Source organism: Nasonia vitripennis, chromosome 1 (genome assembly GCF_009193385.2).
Source record: "Nasonia vitripennis strain AsymCx chromosome 1, Nvit_psr_1.1, whole genome shotgun sequence".
In the NCBI taxonomy this organism is placed as follows: domain Eukaryota; kingdom Metazoa; phylum Arthropoda; class Insecta; order Hymenoptera; family Pteromalidae; genus Nasonia; species Nasonia vitripennis.
The window spans coordinates 31,126,863-31,148,743 of record NC_045757.1 but is presented as its reverse complement, the minus strand read 5'-3'; the positions used below and the strand labels follow the sequence as shown (position 1 = coordinate 31,148,743).

Below are 21,881 nucleotides of genomic sequence, written 5' to 3'. Positions count from 1 at the left end.
AAATTTTATATACGTATCTACCGGGAGGTAATTAATTTTACTACAATGAACTCGATCCAGCTGCGCGTTACAACGCAGCCCTTAATCCAGAATAATAAACGTTATAATTGATAATTTCGTGTAAATTGCTCGCAACGAACTTAAAACTCAAGAATTTAATCAAGCGCTCTCGCCCGCTGATAGGTAATTTAACTGCTTGCTTAAGCAATCTATGAGTGGTGTCCGTCTTGGCTAAACTCGACCAGTCCTTGAGCCGTAAATTGGATAACGTAGTCCAATAAATTTTGGAGTATAGATTACTCGATATTGGCCGGTATACACGATATAGAGGATATGCGGAAAATCGAATTAGCGTTTTTACCGAATAAATATTATAACATTCGCGTTCCACTTTCCAAAGCTGCGTTTTCGAGCTGAAAACAGTTCTGTCCCCTTATTCAAATTTCAAGGGCCATTACTTATGTGCATACACACGTATCATAAACAAACGACTATTTAGCCGCGGATACCGAAAACTGCGCGACGATTTCGTGTACGTACAGGCTGTTTGCAGAGGACCATATTCGAGTAAAGAAAATATTTTTTACGAGCATTCTTTCGTGGAATTGGGTCAAGGCGTTTAGGGTTTTGTCCTTGTAGTGAAGGGAGAGGGATGTTTTTTTGTGAAAAAATGTGTATTTTTTTATAAATTTGTAAAATACGACAAAATGTTTGTTTCTTTTTAAATAAACAACAATCAGCGATACTCTCAAATTCATACATATTTATTACAGATTCAAATAAACAACGACTCGAAATACAGTTGTTTTTTTTCAGCACTAAACGTCAACAATCAATACCGCAAACAAATCCATGATCCGTAGCGCTTTTCATTGACCGATGAAAAATTAAAACCATCAAACAAAAATCCGAAGCGCGTGCAAAATAACCACGATAGAATCCACGGCATGAAAAACGAAGGTTTCTAAATAAACGATAAAATGAAACTATATACTATATACCAGCGAGGTTAAACAAATTACACCGATCGCGCTCCTCTTACTCGAGGCTAAAGTACAAAAGGTCTTCATTGGGTTTAAGAACAATTCAGCCTAGGTATTAACTCGACTTTTTCACTGGGTCTGCCGAGAGAAGAAGCAGAAGAAAAAGGGAAAAAAATTATCGCGCAGCCTGTACACCATGGGATGGAGTCGAGGCCACGCCTAGCTTCCGCTAATTTATCGAGACAAGCGACGATTGCATGAGGGGAGCGTCGAGAAGGAGCCTCTGATACCTATATACCGATTACGAAACCCTTTTTACCTATAGTTTCTCTACTTTTCGTTACTTCGCTCTCAAGGCTTGCTGAACGGAATCCTTTTAGATTGAGAATTACCTGATTTTTTATTTGAATTGATCTTTTCTTGGACGTTTATATTTATATTAAAATTCAATCATTACGTGACTCTATTCTCGGCTCGGTTTCAGCGATATTCATTTCCATCAGCTTCCATGAAGTATTAAATCGACTAGTGCGCCTACTCAATATTTCACCATCAATCAGCTCCAAAAGTTTAAAAACGCTTTCGATAACACTGCAAGCCGCGAATTAACTTTTAATACTCACTCAGCAATGCGCGTGTGTTATAGCAGCCAGTGAACGTGAAAAATTAATAACTCCCGTTCATCAAGCAAAAGGCTTCTGATGTCTCCGTCCACTCATCGTCACCCCTTTCAACGCCTACTTACGCCGAAAACAAGCCGTCCCTCTTATCGATCATCACCGACTCACACGTAAATGTACAACGATTCCAATCAAAAGTGAAAATAATCGTGTACGAAATCGCCACACAACGTCTATCGCCAGCATCGATCCACCTAATTTCCTCAATAGCTTTTTTTTGTCATAGAAAAGCGAGAAACAAGAACGAGTTAAAGAAAGAGAGAAAGAGAGAGAGAGAGAGAGACAGAAGAGATGATAAATGGAGTCACGTACACGCGAGCCTGAGCGAGATAACGTGTATATATATAAATAAATATATATATATATATATATATATATATATATATATATATATATATATATATATATATATACCTCGAGGCAATGGTTAGTGTCGTTAAAGGCGCTTATACAGCCCGGTCCGGCAAGAACCATTCTCTTCGGACAATTTCCACGTCTTGAGTTTCATTTTCCCGGACCAGAAGTAGCTCGGCTCTTCTCCTGTCCGTCTCTTTTCAATTCATCATTTTCTCCTTCTTGCCACGGGCCTGCGGTCATTTCTCTCTTTCTCGGTTTACGTCTATGAAAACACATTTTTTACGCTTCAAAATGTACCGCTCGCTCTTTATAAAGTTTTTATCAAATGGAAAAATGAAGCTCGGAGGTGTAAATGCGATTGCGTTTTACTGAATTTCATAATTCGATCGACTAAGTATAGAGTTCACAATAGCGTCATTTCGCTATATATAACCATATATTTTCGTTTTACGCTAAAAATCTTGCTCGTTTGCTGTTTGTCTCGTTCAACGTTTTATCCGCAATATGCACTCTGCTCCATTCATTTTTTTTCTTGCTTTTGCCATATACGAGTCAGTATTTGCGCTCTACATGTCAATTTTTTATACACACACACGAGACAGCGTTTTCTTCTGTATTTATCTCTTTATCAAATATACTCTATTTTGTGCTCCTGAATACGCTTTGGAACGTTAATATTTTCGACTGGCTTTTGAATGAGTGATAACAGGCGAATTATTCAGTATCCATCATTCACCGCAGTGAATATGACAGAATAACTAAAGCCTCCAAAAATATATCAACATTGTTTACGCTTTTCGATACTACGATATGTTTCATTTTGTTGTTCATCGTCAACGTTTATCAAAACTCATGAATACATAATTTCAAAGTATCAGAGTTAGTGTCATGAATCTTTAATACTAAAGTGTCGTAAAAATCTGTTAGCAAAATGAGGTAAATAGGTCTTGTATATAAGTCCGCATAAAATGGTATATTTCTTATAAGAAGATTACGTGGTGGTGTATGCGGCAATGGCGCGATTTGTACGAAAATGTTGACATAAAAGTAATCTTATAAATCTGCGCACGTAAAATTTCGCGAGTCATGCACGAAATCAGGCAATTTGAATATCGATGGTGTGCTGAAGAATAGCAAAATCCCAGGGTTAAATAGGTTAGCCCAAGTTTAAAACATTATACACACTCAGTGGAAAATCGTACTAATCTATTTTATAAATTTCACACTTTGCGTCAAAATTGTGTGTCAAGGAAAGATCTTGGTAAGCTTAAATAATATACTTAAGTGCCGCTTATTGGACATCTCATCGTATAAAGTTTTAAAGTACTTCAATTTCCTATCGACGCTCTTTTATACGAGATAGCTTAGCGTTATTGCATCGTGAAATACATCCAACGTTTTTAGCCTTTTACACCAAACTATACGCTATAAATATTACATTCGTTCGCGCTTAGTGACTTGTTAACGAAAAATTATTTCGCGTTAAGCGTGCTGCAGTTACCGTACAATATCCACTTATATCCTGCTCGAAAATATACTCATTGAAAATTATGTCTAGCGCCGTACGGATCTCAATGAGATAAACTTTAGCTGTTAAGCCAAGCTCCAAGTTCCAAGAAAACAAGTAAAGTTTCAACCACCGCAAGTAGTCTAATACAGTCTTGAATAACAGTAGAATAATACCCAACTTGCATGGATATAGTGGTAACTCGACTGCATTCTTTCTTTCCGAAGTTAGAATAATTTTCAGTTCACCTCCAAGCCTTGAACTTTAATTGCAGCCCTATAACGATTTCAAAGATCTCAGAAAATCATCGGACTTTGAAATCTAGCAACCGTTCGGGGCCTCCAAAAAGCCAGGGCCAAACGAACTTTGCCAACCCATTTTCCCTCTCTCTTTTTCCAGCTTACCGTTCATAGCTGCTTCGTCCTAATTCCTACGATTTAATCTCGGTAGATATACGTATAGCGCAAGCTGCAAACTCTGTAGAGCCCAGTTTTGTTCATCTCAGGATCACCCACACACAGCGGCTCCAGTTTTATTTCTTCTCGAGTCCCACGAAGCTCACCGCTAATCGCGCGCCGAACAATTATCCGATGCCTATAATTTATGCGCTCGACCTGCAGCTGCGCAACTCGATGGAATGAAATATCGTTCGGTGTTCTGAAACGCTATGTGTTGTTGATATTTTAGAACGGAGATTATACGTTTTAAATATAGATATTGAGTTTAAGTTATTTAAATAAGATGTCAGAGAGATAAAAAGGGACTTGGCGTTGTAACGGACGGAGAGGAGACGAGTCGGAAAGCGAAAAAGAGTATAGACGCGGGCTTGAACCGCGGACCCCGAGATTAACAAGCGGGAGCTCTAACCACTGAGCTAACGTCTACGATACAAGCGCATGCTATGCATCGTAGTACGGCTTTGCGGACTCTTATCGCTGACTCGTCTCGCAGCTCGCGTTGCAGACGTGTGCGTATGTGACAGCGTCATTTGCCTGTTAATTTATAGAAGATATGATTATCCTAAAAACAGTCCGTACTCTACTTCCGTTCGCCGATCAATGAAATCATTTATCACGTTGGTTTACTAATTTTAGTGCGACGCGATAGTTCGCGAATCGAATAAATTCGTTAGAAACGGGATGAAGAATAAGGGGGAATATTCCGAAATATTGTCATTATGATTGAATCAGCTCTATTTTAACGTCTTCCTTTAGTTTCTAATTCTTTTAATCAGAGGCGGTCACTTTCCAAGAGGCAACGTTCAACCGTAACTGCGATGTGTATGACCTTATTAAAGCACGAGCCAGCTATGAGATTAACTACGTTGACCCAGTGATGAATGGACACTTACCTGAATTATATTGCAATAATTTAGTCGGCTTCATCTTGTCTACTCTAGTTTTATGTAGGGTTCAACCTGGTTTAAAATTTTGTACGACTCTGAATCTAGTTTCTTAGAATGTATTTATTGCATAATAGACCCTATTTATCAGTAAACATATTCAAGCTATTAACATACAATTTTTCCGCACTAAATAATTCATGGCTCAAAGAGTGCGAACACTTCCCATAAAATAAGCCTCGTATAAGATAAGTGTTTATCATAAACTTTGATTTCTACATCGTGACTCGCGTTCGCTAAAAGCACTTCGAAAATTGTTTACGACAAACCATCCAAAGTTGATAAACAATATTGTGAAACGAGGATTCTTTTCGTTGGATAAAGCTTACAACAAAAAGCTTTTACACTCTGCAAATGAAATGGAATATCAATTCAAAACTAAAACAATCCCTCTTCTGGTCCTCTCGACTCAACATTTGATCTCCAACACGTATGTGCACATATATGTGCGATTCCTGTCGTTCTGCGGGCTATTGGCGAATTTCAGCTAGCTCGTCTCGCTACTGATAATCCATGCTGAATTATATAAGATAAAGCCGTACGTGAAAGAGAAGGAGAGCAGACGTATTGCACGCGAGTCGGTATTTAACCGTTTCGATCAATATATTCCTACCCTATAACCATACCAGTGCTGCTCATCCCAATTTACCTACTTCTATCACGTTTCTCTCTTTCACTTAACTCTGCCCTTCTACCGACCCCTCGGCACTCTTTATGTGTTCTCCTCTTCATCTCCCGTTCGCTTACTCTCTTAGTATTTTATTCGCTTCCTCACTTACCGGAAATCGCGAGCTTGAAAAGCGTTGAATTATCCCTTGATAATAGAATTCGCTTTTTGTCTGCGCGTGAAGCTAATGAGGATTTATGCTTGAGAATTTCTAGCCAACTATTGAGGTTCTCGGTGTTAGAGTGAGGTATAATAATAACCATTATACTTTTAATATTTATGTAATTAGATAGAGATAAAATTCACCATACACTATTATGAGTAACTCAAAAACATAGTAGCCGTAGAATAAAAGCAGTTTTCGACCATGACAACAAGTGCAATTTTATAATTTTCTTTAAAAAAAGTTAAATTGCTATTTTGGCGAAAAACGCGTCATTATAGAAAGTTTTCATTTCGTATACTGCACAAAATAATTATGTTGTTTTCGTCATACTCCAAGGCTGAGTTCTGAACAAACTTTACACGCCAGCTGCACCGTAGCTTGCGATTTTCAGCCCAATTCAGATACACGTATATAATAAAGTTATCTATATAAGTTGTTTATCAACTTCGTCGAACAAAAAATAAGAACTATACATTAATCGCAACTTAACAGGAAAAGCGAAAAAAAGTCGAGAACAAAAACTACACACTTCTGTAGAAACGCCTACCCAAAGTTTCTCCCAACGCACTCAGCTATCGCGTGCAGCACAGCGATGTAACATGCCGAGCCGTTTAAACTCTTTTGCTCCCACTTTGCAGCCTTATCTAGTAGACGTTCTCGCGCTCTCTTTTCAAGGGGGAGAAAAATACCGTCTCGAATGTGAAAGTCGAGGGGGATCGGGAATCTCGAACGTGTTCCTCCTTTGCCAGCGGAGAAATCAGGCCAGAGAACGCAGCGCGCTCGCAATTCCTTTTAACTTTCAAAAGTGATGCGCCGCTGTGAAATCCTATAAATCTTTGGCTTTTATTTTCTCATCCTTCTTCGCACGTCTTACTCTCTCTCTCTCTCTCTCTCTCTCTCTCTCTCTCTCTCTCTCTCTCTCTCTCTCTCTCTCTCTCTCTCTCTCTCTCTCTCTCTCTCTCTCTCTTCCGAACGACTGTAGAGGTGAGGCAGGATCTGCCGAATTACCGAGCGCTTCGAGTGAAATATTTTCTTCTACCATTTTACGGCTAAACAGGACAATTCAAGTGAGGCTATGAGATCGTTGGAGGCTATCAGCGGTATTTGAAATGGTATTTAGCATCAGGTTATTGATCTTGTTATTTTATCGTGATTTAAATATTGAATGGGATTAATTAGAAACGTACGATGAGTATAGTATTTGTATCTAGAGAATTTTTAATACTGATGTGAATACCACAATATTGATCTAAATTTTAAAATAAGTAAGTTTTTCCAGATGCAGCTATTCTAATCCTGCCATTGACTGGTGTCTATCTTGAGGCTGTAGAATCTGAATTATAAAACATACAATCTTATGAAAACGCTATATATTTAAATCCATTCTGGGATCGGTACATTAATATGCTATCAATGAAAGTCGTATAACTTCATATTCGATTCCATCAACTCCATCCTATTCGTCAAATGAAAATCCGTTATAAACAAGGTCGCTCTCGTTCCAAGTCTATCGAAATGGAAAATCGGGAGAACTCGAGAAAATTCGTGAAGATTCAATTTCCAAAGAAGCACTTAACCGCTCCTTTTCCTCCGAAAATAGGATTTCATTTCAAACTCATCAGCTCAAAATACATAGCATTCTTCGATTCCCTTTTTCAATCTTCCGACTCGCGAGGGCTCCTCGACTTGGAAATTGGCGTCACTGCGCGCATAAAGTGATCGCGCGCGCTCTCGAAAATAAGGAGCCGCTCGTACCAATTCGCATTCATCTATCACAGACGCACACGTCTGCAACGCGAGCAGCGAAGACGAGTCAGCGATAAGAGTCCGCCGAGCCGTACTACGATGCATAGCGTCCGAATGCATCGTAGACGTTAGCTCAGTGGTTAAAGCACAGGCCTCTGGATCTCGGGTCCGCGAGTTCGAGTCCCGTCGTCTACTTTTTCGCTTTCGACTCTGTCTACTCTCCGTTTGTACATATACATCCTCGTCTTCTTCGCGAGAAAGGTCTCCGCGCGGCCACTCAATTTCATTCGCCAATGAAACAGAAGTACCGGCTTGCTCGCGTTTATGCTCGGGAGAAGCCAATCACTGCTGCGCTCAAGTTTGCTTCGATCTTTTCTCTAATCTAGAAAAGGCCGAGCTTTCGATTCTCTTCATCGTCTTTTAACCCAGAGAAGCTCTCGGCGCTGGTAATTCTCCGTTCGAGGAGTCTAATTTTCTTTATTCCGGGGCTCTCCGTGTGGTCTCGGTGAGGATAAATGTATCTCTCTCTTATACTTTGAGAGACTGTGCTCTGGAAGATATATCGCTTAATAAGTGCGCGGGTCTGTGACTGTACAAAAAGATTTGCGTATCTTTTCGAGACAGTTTGATGAAGACTATTCAATTGATGACGCGATAAGAGGAGTGATTAAATCATTTTCATCCAATTTCGAGAAAAGAATAGGATAAAGCTCTGATACGCTCGATGCTCGGGAACTTGATTCCACTGCACTTTCTGTATTTGTTTCTCCGCTTCCAAAGCCGCAGCTCTTACTTCCTCTCCCGTGTGATAGAGCGCTACGGCTGAGTTACGAACATCCAGCCGGAGCTAAATGGGTGTAGAGCAAAAAGAGCCAGAATTGTACTTTATTTAAAGTTGCACGAAAAGCTCCTGCGCGCTGCTTTCGAAGTTCCGCTCGCTTCTCTCTCTCTCTCTCTCTCTCTCTCTCTCTCTCTCTCTCTCTCTCTCTCTCTCTCTCTCTCTCTCTCTCTCTCTCTCTCTCTCTTTCTTTTAGAGGAAGAAAGGTATTACGCTAGTTATGCCGAAACGTAAAGTAGGACTTTTGGAAAGCCGGTGCTCAAAAAGTATAGAATTATTCAGCCGCGAGTAAATTGAAACGAGTTCGGCAAAGCCAATATTTCGTTTTGGAAGCCCAGAGAACTAAACATTCTTCTCCAACTTTTCGATGAATCTCCCTAGGAATTTTTCATCGATTTTTTGGAAAAATCCTCTCGCCTAATATGCCTTGGGTATATGGAAAATCGTTGTATTGCATTGGCGAATAGGTGCGCAGGAATGTTTGTAAATGTTATCTATATGAAAGTTCTGGTAAAGTATCGCATGCCTGCGCACCGATCTCCTCGTAGAGTTCGTGGAAATTTTTCTCAAGTTTTATGGAATATTACGAAAAAAAGTCTTGGTAAAGTTGGTTGGGTATACTGCGGTATTCGAAGGCTTTGCAATGCAAACGAACATTTTTTATACGGATGAAGAAAAACTTCTTAAAGTATATAATTTGATTGATTTACTCGCAATCGACTAAACTTATTTAAAATTCTTTGAAAAATTATAGGTACACTGCTTCTCTGTATAATTTTGTGTATTTGAAATTTAAATATAAACGGATTTGTCATGAGATAGTAACAAATATACATAAATATGCAAACATTGTATAAATATTTTACGGTACAATAGAATACAACGATACGAGCGTCATTCCGACTCGTTATTTATTTACTTTATAAAAACACACTAATTACAAATGCACACATTCATTGCTTATTCTTTAAAAATGAATCCGCAATACTGTGACGTTTCAATAGTTTTGTGACTCGAGCGGGAAAAAAATCTTTGAAAAAAAAACACCTCTCAGACTTTCGTCTTTCGTCGTCCGGCTTTATCGTCCACGACAAGCTCGCTATTTTACTTTGAAAAATAACCTTATGTAAATCACGTACGTTTGACCTCGAGTGTCTTAACTGGATTTCCCTTAAGAATCGTCGGTCAACTCGCTCTAGGAGAAAAGCTCGCGCTGTCCTATGCCGCAAGTACGCGTCTTCGCATTTCTTCTTTCTTCAAATTCTTATTTTGCCAAGGAAACTCTCCGGTGCTCTTTGCAATGTAAATTTCTACTGTAGCAAAGCCGGGACTCGGACTAGTATGCCCCAAGTTTTTCAGAAAGTTTTTTGACCTCGCTTAACCTTAACTAGCGCAACTCTTTCACCCCCCCCCCCCATCAGGCCGTTTATTCAGTCCAAATATGCAATAAAGAAAGTCGTCGAGTTTTTTCTCGCGAGAGAGAAGATGAAGAATCGCGGTCACGAGTCTGCGAAGCGGCTTTTCTTAAATCTCTTCATTTTGCGGCTCGTATTTTTCTCGCTCTCTGTTTTTATCCTTTGAGTTGTCGTATACATTCTTAGCTCCGCTTTACTGACGCCTCGGTACTACAGTACCTGTCGTCCTTTGTTCGCGATTAGTCAATTCATCGTTATATGACTTTTTGTAGTACCTTCATTCTTTGTCTGCTTGTCTATGAGATTTCTCCTGCGAAGTGTTCGCTATCGAGCTTTGCCTTTACAATTTTTTTTAAGAAATTGATTTGGTTTGAATCTAAGTAAATACTTTTCAGTGCCCATTAAAAAAGTAAATGTTTGCATATCTATATCTTCATCTATATTGTAAAAAAATTTGTCTCTTAAATCGAGCTTTGACACAGCGAGCGTATAGCAGCCCGAACTTTAGTTTTCCAAGAATATTGTATGTAGAAACAGTATCCAAGAACATGTAAAATTTTGATGAACATTTTCTTATGCAAATATTTGTTTTTCTATACCAACGCACACTATAATATCCTGATCCACGTTACATGCATTTTTTATTTTTTGTAACACGTCGGACAGCGCCAGAATTTATTTCGTCCTTTCCAGTCTCTCTAATTTAAGTAAATGAAGTCCCTGCCAAATGTCAAAAAATATAAAGTTTGAAAACCAGGCACCGGACGGAAAGCTTCCGTGCAGGTTCCGAAGAAAACATATTTCAAAGTTGCCAGAGAAAACATACACCGCGTGTATACGAAGTTGCGGAACAACGTATGAGAAAAAAAGAGCGAGGAATGTGCATCTCATATCCTGGAGTCCTTTTTAATGCAAAAAATAGCTGGATCAAAAGTAATGGAGGTAGAAAAAGAGATAGGGAAAGCAGAATACTCAGAATCATAAATTCAGAGGTTAATGTTATTAGGATAAAAGAACGGATTATATACTTTTAAACAAAAATTTTTAGATCTTCAGAGTTTATCGGTTTTAAAATAATTATTTAGAGATCGATACTAAATTCATATTTCAAATAACTTGATTGTCTTAACTTAAGACCACAGAAAAAGTCATTTATTAATTCTATAAATTTCTCTTTCATGGCTCGGTAATGAGCCTTTTCGTTAAGCCAACCCATTCTTTAGGCTACGGCATGCAATAAAAGTCTTAATTACACTGAACAAATTCCATAAAAGAATTTTTCCGAACTGACGTTCTCTACTCTGGTTTGAATTAAATGAAGCAATACCGTATTGTTCCGGACGTAACCGAGGGCTGCTAGAGATAAAAGCAAGTGCGACGTATTTATTCTTTATCAATAATATATTCTACCTATTAGTAGTTTTATCGAACATTTCTCCGTCATTTGGCTCTCATATGCGCGAATCGACAAGGCGATTCGTGGCTTCGGGCCAATACGGTTAGGAGTGGTTTTATAATCATTCTTAGACTTCCACGACCTCAGTAGGGAGTTTACTCCACGGATTTTGAAAGTCACTTTCAGTGCGGAGAGGCTAAAGGGCCGATCTGTGACTGCCAGGCCAGAGAGTCGAGTGGCGAGAGGCGTTCGCGCGGGCACATGACTGGGTGTGTATAGCTATAGATATAGAGGAGCGCGCGCACTGCTTCGAGTCCCTTCGGTAGTCCTCGGGAAAGCGTCTTTGTTTTAGCGGGCCCGAGTTTTCGTCGGCGTTTAATGAGTAGAGTGTCAGTTCTCGGCGACAACTTGTAAGAGAAGGTCACACCAGGACCTGATCGTTAGGAGATTTCAATAATGTCATAATATTATTTAAGTTTATTTTTGAACCTTAATGTAGTCTTGTCCCATACACGTATCACTAACGATCCCTTTTACGTCACAAGTATCACTGATCCCTTTGACAGAAGACTGATAAAAATATTAATATGTAAAAGAGTACCTTGATATTTTTTCGTTTTTTAATCGTATTTCGCAAGCTTGATTAAATTTATGTCAAAGCTTCCTAGGCATAAAACGTCAAAGCGAACTGTAAACTTGAATTCACAAATTAAAATTAAATTCAACCCTAGCGAAATATACCGAACAACGATTAATACACGTAGGCCCACCTACTTATAAATTCACTGCCGATAAAAGTTTAACGGCATTGACGTCACGTCGATTAACGGGCCGTCGAATCTCGTCGCTGGGAAGTGTGCTCCCAAGTATACGAACCGCGCAGAGAGATAGTCGGCTCGAACGTTGATCAAGAGCCTATAACGGAAAGTGAAGGTGGGAAGGAAGAAGGTTAGCTACCCGAGGGTGCGAGAAAACCGCAACAGTGCGAGGACGATCCGTCATCCTTAAGTACCGCGACAACTACCGCGTCGCGCTCAATGACGTGGTCGTTTCTTCTTTTTGGTCAAAAACAGAAAAAAAAGGGGACCAAAGGCGCTGTTCAAGACCAATGGCGTGTCACGTGTATAGGGGAGAGAAAAATAAGCCGGTGGATCAAGGAGGGGGACAGGAAGAATTGCGAGCGGGGGTAAGTGTTACGACGGTGAAAAATGAAAATTTAAACGGGCCGAAGATTCGGGATCGAGGGGTCGAGAAGTGGTCCATTTGCATTTGATGGGTACCTCTGTTTTTGTCACGATGATGATGAATTTCTCATGTTGATGGGAGGACGATTTAATCGTTATTACTGTTGCTGCAGATTAAAGTATGTGGTTTTCAAAATGTTTCGAGTAGATTTTAACAATCTGCAAAGCTTTTCAAAACCGTCGAATACTTTCGACTCATATTGCCGGAATCATTTTCCGAATCTCCTGACTTTCTTGCATACACTCGAAGCTAACAAAAAAAACCATTCAGCCAAAGAAGCAAAAAATGCCAACACAAGCAAACGATAAGCCTCGGCCCGCCTCTCGCGAACATCAAAAAACCAAACCAGAAAAGCTCTAGCTGCCTGCAGCAGAGAAGGAAACTCCTTCTCTCTCTCTCTCTCTCTCTCTCTCTCTCTCTCTCTCTCTCTCTCTCTCTCTCTCTCTCTCTCTCTCTCTCTCTCTCTCACACACACACAAAATAGAAAAAGTCAGCGTTGCGACGTATAGAGGCAATAGCGCGTCAAGACGCGAGAAGAAGCGAGTGGGGGAAAAGAAAACTGGGAGTCGAGATAAAGCGAGAAATAGGAAGCACAGGACCTGCTTGCCCCCGACGAAGTAGTTAAACCGTCTGACCGAGTCAAGGGAATAGCGAAGAAACGACAGTAGTGGGGTGCAAGAACTCTCTCTCTCTCTCTCTCTCTCTCTCTCTCTCTCTCTCTCTCTCTCTCTCTTTCCTCTTCGACCCTTTACGGCTACCCCGAGTCACCGGTGTTGTCGAGGGACTTTCCCCCCCCCCTCCCCGAAGCTTGCGGAGAGAAACGATCGAGACTCCATACTGCACATCCTTCTCGAGAGAGAGGGACACTGCGGCATAACGGTTTATTTATATTTTCGCGATTCTTTATCCGGACGCGCAACGCGCAATAAACTCGTCCGGGCTATTTATATTCCCCGCCAAGTATACACCACACACCCGAGCGTTTTACGATCTCCGAACTGTCTGTGTGAGTATACATCGTTGCGTATAACACAGATCTCGCCGCGGGAGAGGGATCGGAAATTAACCGGCGTGATGGCTGAGAAATGGCTTTTCGAGAGGAGGCAGCTCGCGCGTCTTGAATGTAACACGTGTATCCGCTTTCTGAGGAGTTTCGAAAACTCGGGAGGATTATACGGGCGGGGAAAGTGTGTACCTACGACTAGTCGAATTATCGTCGTGTGTAATAATAAAATATCGAAATCCCGTCGAGGCGGAATATTAAACTCGCGAGGATTAAACGCTTATAAGTTTAGAGCGAAGTTTAGGGCGCTCGCGCAAAAGGATGATAATGCCGTTAACGAATCTTGTATCTCAGCGTTAAATTCCTAAATCCGCAGCCGCCTGATGGCTCCTTAAATATTTGCAAGCTCCTGTACACGTCCTTCAGCGCGCTTCTTACGAAACTAACTACAAACTGTAAGGTATATAATTGCAATTTATTTTCGGAAGATATAAGTTTAGATTATATTGATTTTATTACGCCGTAAACCATCAGCAGGAGACTTTTTAAAGTGCCGTAAACCGTCGGATAGCTTATCATTCCGACGGCAGCCCCAGAGATTATCACCGGTACAAAGCGAGGGCAGGGGAAAAATTGCAGCGCATCGTGGCGTAAATTTTTCCAATGAAAAATTCAACCCGTCCGCTCGGAAAATACCTTGAAAAATCGCGCTCGAACGACGCACTCCATATCGGCTGAGCAGAAAGAGCCGTATACAACGATTGTTATTCTCCTCGGCATTCCCACAGCCGTCGATTCTCCGATGTAATCCCCACACGTTCGCTGCGGCAAGACAGAAACAAAACGACCACTCACCTCCTATATTGCTCGCTGCAGTCGGTGCCGCATAAAAATTTCTAACGACTCGGTAACGAATCGTCGATCGTACGTCTCGCTCGGAGCGGTTTCTCCGAAGGCCCATAAACGCAGTGTCGGTTACATGAAATTGGGCGCATTTTTCGCGCGCTGAAAACACGACGCGTCGGCGGGAGATTAATTTTGATACGCGATAAAAAATTGCGCGAGGCGGTTTTTGAGTAATAACCCGCTATTACGACCGGATACACGTGGTCGCGCCAGTAAAAGCTTTCCCGTGTACGCACGCGGATACGTGTGTTGCTTGCGCGCGAGTATATGGAGATATCCGGATGGCAGGGCTGCTTACTAATGTCGAATTCCGCTTTTATGATCGGGATTCCGCTCGAATTTTCATACTCGCGCGCGCCAGCTGCTCTACGTCGACGCTGGCAGACTTCGGATGCGATGCTGTGTAGCGGATTTTACCGTGAATAATAGATGGCAAGGGCAACGGCTGAGGCTGTAGTTTTCGAGAATTTTTTTTTTAATCTCGAAATGGCGCGGTATTCTAGAAGAGCTTCTCATGGTCGTGACGGAGAGGTGAGCTTATGCTGTTTTGAGTTATAACTCGAGCTGTAAAATCGAGTCGAGGATTCGCCTTGTTGATCTTTTTATTTTTCGAGTTTTACTTTTTTTTGAGTGAGCTTGAAAAGGAAAGAAATAGTATATTGTGCAACTAGGGGGGGGGGGGGAAGGGCGATTTCTAACGAGGGTGAAATTTGAGCACTCATCTCCGTCTCGGGCGCTTTCGGCGCACTCGACTCCAACTCGTGCTCAAATCGCCCCCCCCCCCCCCGTGTATCACACTGTACTTTTTTTGGCAAGTGCTTGTAAAGATCCCTTTTCATGCATATAGAGCGAATGGTAAGTTGCGCATTTTGAGTCGTAAACCACTCTCTTTCAAAAAATATCAATATTTTTCAAAAATTTTCAAAAATTTGATTATTTTTGAGTGTTTTTGAGTGTTTTTGAGTGTTTATGAGTAGCGGGAGGGAATAGCCATTCTCTCCCGCACGCTCGAAATGAGCAGCTTGCCATTCACTTTAGAGGCATGGAAACGGATCTTTTTCGTGCACGTGTTAAGAAAACATAATTTTTAGTCTTGTTTTTTTTGTGAAAATACCAAGGGTTTAAGAAGGCGGCAGGAGTATGCTTTTGGTATGCGCTGGTAACTTCATCTTCATTATGGAAGCCAGCGCATATTTTACAAAAAAAGTAATGTTATGAATAAAAACTGCCTCTTTTCTACATGCCTATGCTACGAAAATATTTGGATGAATTAATTTATTACGGATTGTAATTCGGTCATAAAAAATTGCGACATAATAATGCAAATTTCGAATAAAAAACATTTCCTCCCAAAATGAAACCGTGGGTAACGCAATAATAACAATTTAATTTATTTCGCAACAACATAGCATACACGTATTTATAACACGTTATAAAATTGTGAAATGAATAAACACGCTTTAAAACGTACCGAATATTGACAAATCAAAATCGCAATAAAGAAATTTTCCGCACAAAGAGAATTTTCTACTCACGTGCTCACATTCACCGAAATTTCAAATCTCACTCGATACCTCAAAGTTGCGTAGAATCCTTTCCCCAGTATATAGCCCATCCTCAAAAACTCACTGCTGAGCAAAATCCGATCTTCGCACTCCCGGAATCAAAGCGACTCAACGTCAAGATTTTAGCGCGATTGTTCCATAACCCGCGAAAGAGTATCTATTGCGCGCGCACAAGCATAGCGTGTGTAAAATTTTTCACGCTCTCGCAGCGCGAGACAAAGAAAAGGGACAAAAAAATCAACAGCGAGTCCCACGCGAACGTTGGCTTCATTTTGCCGGCTCGCATGTGCGGTTTGAAACAACATCGGCGCTTTGAGAGCTTTTTCCAGTAGTATACATAGCATATGTATGTGTGTGTGTGTTCTCGAACGGCCCTCGTGTGTTACACTTTTTTTTCGCCTTGTTTGTAGACGCCGCTCGCAGCCATTCATTCCTTTGGCCTCATGCAAAATTTTTGCCTCTGCAAGCTCGCCGGCCTTTTTGAAGCGCGCGTTACGCGAAAAGAAAAAAGCTCGACTTGCCTAACAATGAGACCTTTGCGCATATTGTTTTTTCCCCTGGAGAGCAAGTTCCTTTATGTTTTGCATTTCCGTGTAAGGTAACTCTTTCGGAACAACGTGTATACTCGAGGGCTGCATTGTTTTTCTGGGCATTCGATTAACCTTTGAATTGTTTCGATTTTGCGTCGATGCAAAAGGAGCGCCGTCGAGTCGATTTTTCCGAAACAAAGTTTATCCTATAATAGAAAGCCATCTATATTCATATGTTTTCCAAATTAAAGCTACTCTGTTCGCGAGCTTGCAATGTCCCCTCTCGTGTGTAAATTGAAAAAGATCCGCAGCGCAAACGACTGCTGCGATTCATATTATTCCGCGGCGCGATTTGAAAAAGAGCCTGCGCGCGCCGCGCGTGTAATTAAAAAATACAACGAAAATGAGCGCGCTTGAGCGGAAATTAAAAAAAATAAATCCTCCTAAGTGAGCAATTCCATTTCCGCGTGTGCCACCGCCGCCGTCTCACATAAACCATAAATACAATTCTTCTTGCAGGTGCAATTAAACATTTGTGCCAATTATTCTCTCGGCTACTTTCTTCCGTCCGCCTTCTCTTCCTCCTCCCGTAATTTAAATAAAGAAGACATTACGAAGCTCCGCGAAAAATAGCAGGTGAGTTCCGCGAAACAACCCCTCGCAAGCTTGCATTATGGAAACGGTTGCCAAGTAGGCTAGCGCCCCGTGTGTTTGCGGTCGTTCGATGCATCTCTCATTCGCTTTGCGCTCTCTGTGTAGCTCGAGTTTGTTTCGGCAATTAAACTGCGTGCCTGCCGCATTAGGACGGACATTTCTTTATTCCGAGTGTAGGTGTGCGTGTGACAGAGGGCTGCAAGCCGAGCTGGCTATACTTACGCGACACGGGGAAGTGGACGGTACACTGTTTGAGAGTATAATATGGAGTAGCTTTGCGGGAGGATGGATATTAGGTTGCTGTTTGTGAGATACGTCGAATTATGTAACTCGTCATGGTATGCGTAGGCGGTGGAATAATGTTGCAAAGATAACAGCGATTTTATAATTAATGAAAGGGTCGATGTAATCACGATTACATAATATTCGCATGGAAAACCAGTGTAGGCAGCTAGGGGTGGAAAATACGGGTCATTGCTGCGTACACCCAGCTTAATTAATCGAATTACAAACGGAGCTGCGCACATTTTACGTCGTTAAAAAAATTCTGCGAAATCCAATTACCATTGGTTGTTCGCTGTATTTTAAAACGTTGTTGACGTCGCATGAACAGCCCGCTTGACCGACCAAACTCGGCTTGTTCTACTTAAAATCAACTCTTTCCTCGAATAAAATTAAAATATTAAGCAGCGTGGAGAGAAAAAGCAAAGAAAATAAATACAACCCTCCGACACTCGACGAGACGAGTCCCCAGGCCACAGTAGAAAATCCCGTGACTCATCGCAACAACCCTCTTTTTCTGTCTCACAGGTACGGGAGTCCGCACCACAGCCGGTCGCAGTCGGTGAGGACACCGGGCAGTCGAGCGTCGGGTCGGCCCAACTACCTATGCCTGCCCCAACAGAGGTCGAGGGTCGCCAGTATGCCCAATACCGGCGTCGAGGAAGAGTACTACCGGCTGAGGCACTTCAGCATCACCACCAAGGGGGTGGTCAACCGGGGTGACTCCCTCAAGAGCCGTCGCTCACGCTCCAACAATAGCGTCGCCTCCAGCAACTCGAGGTGCGTATACGCCAATGTGTCTACATGTGTACCTATACACGCGGCTATGATGCCAGGTGTCGCGTTACGCTCGACGAGTCGTGGTATGGGGTTATTAGCTTCAAGGAGAGATGCCTCAATGTTCGCCAGGGGGATTGGCTGCGCGTTTGATTGGGAATCAGCCTTTTTGGATGGATTCGTTTCTTATAATTCTAGAGAAGATTATTACTCTAACGAAGCATCTTACGCTTGCAAAATCTTCACTGTACGCAAAAAAAATAAACGAGTATCCGAACGGAGATTGTAAAACGCGAGAGAAATAGGGATACCCACTTCGAGAAATTAAGCGCTTTTGTGACACATCTTGCGCGAGCATGTGTTCCAGCTCGCTCACTCACACGTTTTCCTTTTTCCTGCTGTCTTTCATCGCAGCCGTCACAACGCGCAGCTCGTCCGTTTCGTTTTTACGCTCTAACGAAACTGCTTCTCCAGATGTGTGTGTGTGTGTGTGCATCTCGCGCGAAGCTATTTTCGTCCCGTTGTGTGTAGCTCGGCGCATTCATCTCGGCTTTTTTGCAACGGCTGCTGCTATGTGTGTGTGTAGATAGATCGACTTCCTCGTATGCGCTTACTTTATGCTTCCTACTGCTGTGCTGCATATTGTTCCCTTTTTTTCCGCGGCTATCTTTGAATTACGCGCGGAGATGAGATAATTTTGATTTTCTGCAGCTTACTGTGTCTCGAGTTGGAAATTCTCAAAGCTTGAAAAATTCAACGCGCGTTATAAATAAGCTTTTTCCTGTTTATCATTTACACGGATGTATACAAACAAAGGCATAATACAACCTTGCAGTAGTCTCGTTACATATTCATTCGCACTTCTCTCTCAGTCTCCGACTCTCCGTCGCTACTTTTCTCTTCAGCCTCTATTCCCCGGTCGCACCTTTAAAATAGTGATCTCCGCGCTGCTTTTCGCCGGCGCCGTGTGTTTCTTCTTCTCTTTGGCGTCATCGCTCTCCGTTGCACCTTATATCCCATCTCCTCCTCTCAATTTCTCGCGCGCAGCGTTTCTCCTCTCCCAGCGGTGCTCTTTACCTCTCGAAGCTTTTTCCCTGGTAGTCTGCATCGCTATACCTCGGCGCCGAGCGCTGCTTTGTTCCCTTTGAGTAATTTTTAAACGGCTCCTTTAGCCGGTAATTGCGGGCCCCATTCGCGAGAGAGGGGAAATAGTTTACAATGGAATTAGGCTGTAAATCACGTTATCTCCGGAACGACTGTGAGCGCGACGCTCCTCGGGGGCTTTTAGGACTATCTAAAAACTCGATCTGGATTGGATGATAAAGTCCAAGGCGACGGGGAGTTCGTTAAGCGTTGTGAGCGTTTCCTTTGCTCAATAGAATTTTCATAAGGACGATTATAGGGTAGTTGTTTTTTTTTTTAATTCTTAATGGCGCGCTTACGCCGCGAGAGATTGTTTGCGTTGCGCGAGAGCAAAGCTTGTTTTGGAAAATGTTGCGTCGGGGAGAAAGCAGAGAAAAAAAATCGATCTACTACGCAAAGATAATATTGCATTAGCGCGAAAGTTCCGGTTGCGCATCTCCCGTGGAAAAATTATATCAAACAAACTTTGCGTCAACACCGTTACAGGGAAACTGATTAAATTACCGAGCAAACAACGCGCGCGGACCTGCCGGGCTCGATTGAAAAAAATAACTCGCGTAGAAAACAAATTTGCAAAAAAAAATTTTGAAAAATCGTTGCGTTTTAGCATTGCTAACTCGTGTATCAACTGTGTTAAAGCCCTTGATTGAAGCTTTATTTGATCGCCAGAGCTTTAGTCCAAGACACACGTCTTGCTTAATTGTCTCAAGTTCGGCCTTGCTTGCTCGAATGACTTTCGCGAAATTAGTTCAACTTTCGCGAACTTTCGCATCTCTATAACAGTCCACTCTCACGGAAGACTGCAATAGCAGCGCACTTACGCCCGCTGTCTGACCATTCCTGGCTCGTTCTACTCGACCACACGGGTGTGTTAAAAGTAAAAATGTCCTCATCAAAATAGTATAATGTCAAGGATAACTCCGGCAAGAAATAACGTCCGGAATGAAACCATCGAAAATCCCAATTCCCCGAATACTTCCCCAGCAGCAGCACCCTTCTTACCCTCACTGGCAATTCCGTACGAAAATACAGTAGGTTTCTCCGGTCTGAAGTTTCCACTTGGCTCAGCCAACATTTCCTCGCTCGCGTGTCGCATGCGCCTCCTTTTCCCGACTAATCCGAGCAGCTCGCGCGAATTACACGGCTGTGCTTCTCGTTATCCTCTGCCGCATATACCAGCCCGCCGCAGTGTAGATCTTGCGCTGAGAAGGAGGCTAAGCAAATTTCTCCTCGATCTCATCTCGTGGATGCTTTTCGTTGTCAGCGGAGTATTAGAGCCTTTGTGAGTTTTCTATGATTCAGGCAAAAGTTTGACCCGAGGTAAATCAAGCGGAAAGATCGAGCTTTTTCTTTTTTTTTTCATTGTTCAGCAACGAGCTTATAATTTCGTTGGCGAATTTTAATGGGTCTGTGCTTGACTCGTGGTTGGGAGAGGAATGCGCGTGCGTTTTCCGAAGATTCAACTTTGGCCTAACGAAGCGCTAGTCTATTTTACGGTTAATTAGGAGAAAGAAGGAGGGCTAATGAGACTTTGGGGAATTCCAGAAGTGGATATAATGAACTTTACGTCGCGTGAAGCCATGTTTTTACATCAACACTTAATCAAAGCCTGGAAAATTCTCAAAGCACTCCTTTCGCCAAAGAAAGTAATCTCTGTAAAATAATTCATGCCTTCGGCAAAGGACTACCGTGCGCTTATCCGTGCGAGTAAGTCCGAGGGATATAAGCCCGAGTATTTTCCCGCCGAAAAGCCATTCGCGAAAAAAACGAAATCCCTCTCTATCCGCAAAGTAGCTTTTGCCGGGGATCTAGTAGCGGGTGCGAGGAAAAAAGCGCCGTACATTATTCGTAGCAGGTATCCGAAAGTACGAAGGAGAGAAGAAATAATCATAACACTGATTCGAAATCGCATTCGATCGAGCGTGCATAAACGAGTGAGAAGCGTCACCTGTTTGAAAAGCTCTACAGTATACAAACTCGCTAAAGAGCCATTGCTTGTCGCCTATACATAAAAGATAATTTACTCGCCTCTAAAGAGATAGCGCACGTGCAGTCCTCTCATGACTCGGTAACGTGATGACCGTCTCTCGCGACGGCGTTGAGAAGCTGCCTCTCTGCTGAATCAATTATTTCGATGAAAATGCTGCATTACTATCGCGAGATGCACGTCGCAGGCGGGATTCATTATCCGCGTGACCGGGATTTTCGACAAAGTCGAGTTTATATATGCGCGAAAATAATCATACGCTGCGTATTCATACGTACTCAGCCGTATGCGTTTGCATATGGAGATGCGCGAAGAGGCTATGCAGTGATTGGAATTTTTTATATCGCGTTTCATTTTTTTGCTTATCGCTGCAGCTTTTGCCGGCGGCTTGCACTTTTTAAAGCGTAAATTAACGTAAATATGTTGGTTCTTTGACGGAAGTGGTTTATCGTTGGTTTTACTGAGTGCGCTTATTAAAATGTCAATTGATTTCCGAAATGATTGTGAATCGCTCGTTAGTTAAATTATTATTACAGCTTCGGAGTACGTTCATCAAACTGTGAAATACATGAAATGCAATTATAATGCATATTTGACCTGCGGAGCAAAAATTAATTTGGTCTGACGAGTTT

The 21,881-nt window shown here is 42.0% G+C and overlaps 1 protein-coding gene across 11 annotated transcripts in view; it reads left to right on the top strand.

The window, feature by feature from the left end:
• LOC100115865 (mucin-5AC) overlaps positions 1-21,881 on the top strand; it is a 136,576-nt gene that overhangs the window by 73,084 nt on the left and 41,611 nt on the right. For all 11 annotated transcript variants that reach the window (XM_031933559.2, XM_031933564.2, XM_031933558.2 and 8 more), the window contains one exon: positions 17,871-18,122. In XM_031933559.2, coding sequence (XP_031789419.1) covers positions 17,871-18,122 — 252 coding nt within the window. The remainder of the gene's footprint in view (positions 1-17,870; positions 18,123-21,881) is intronic.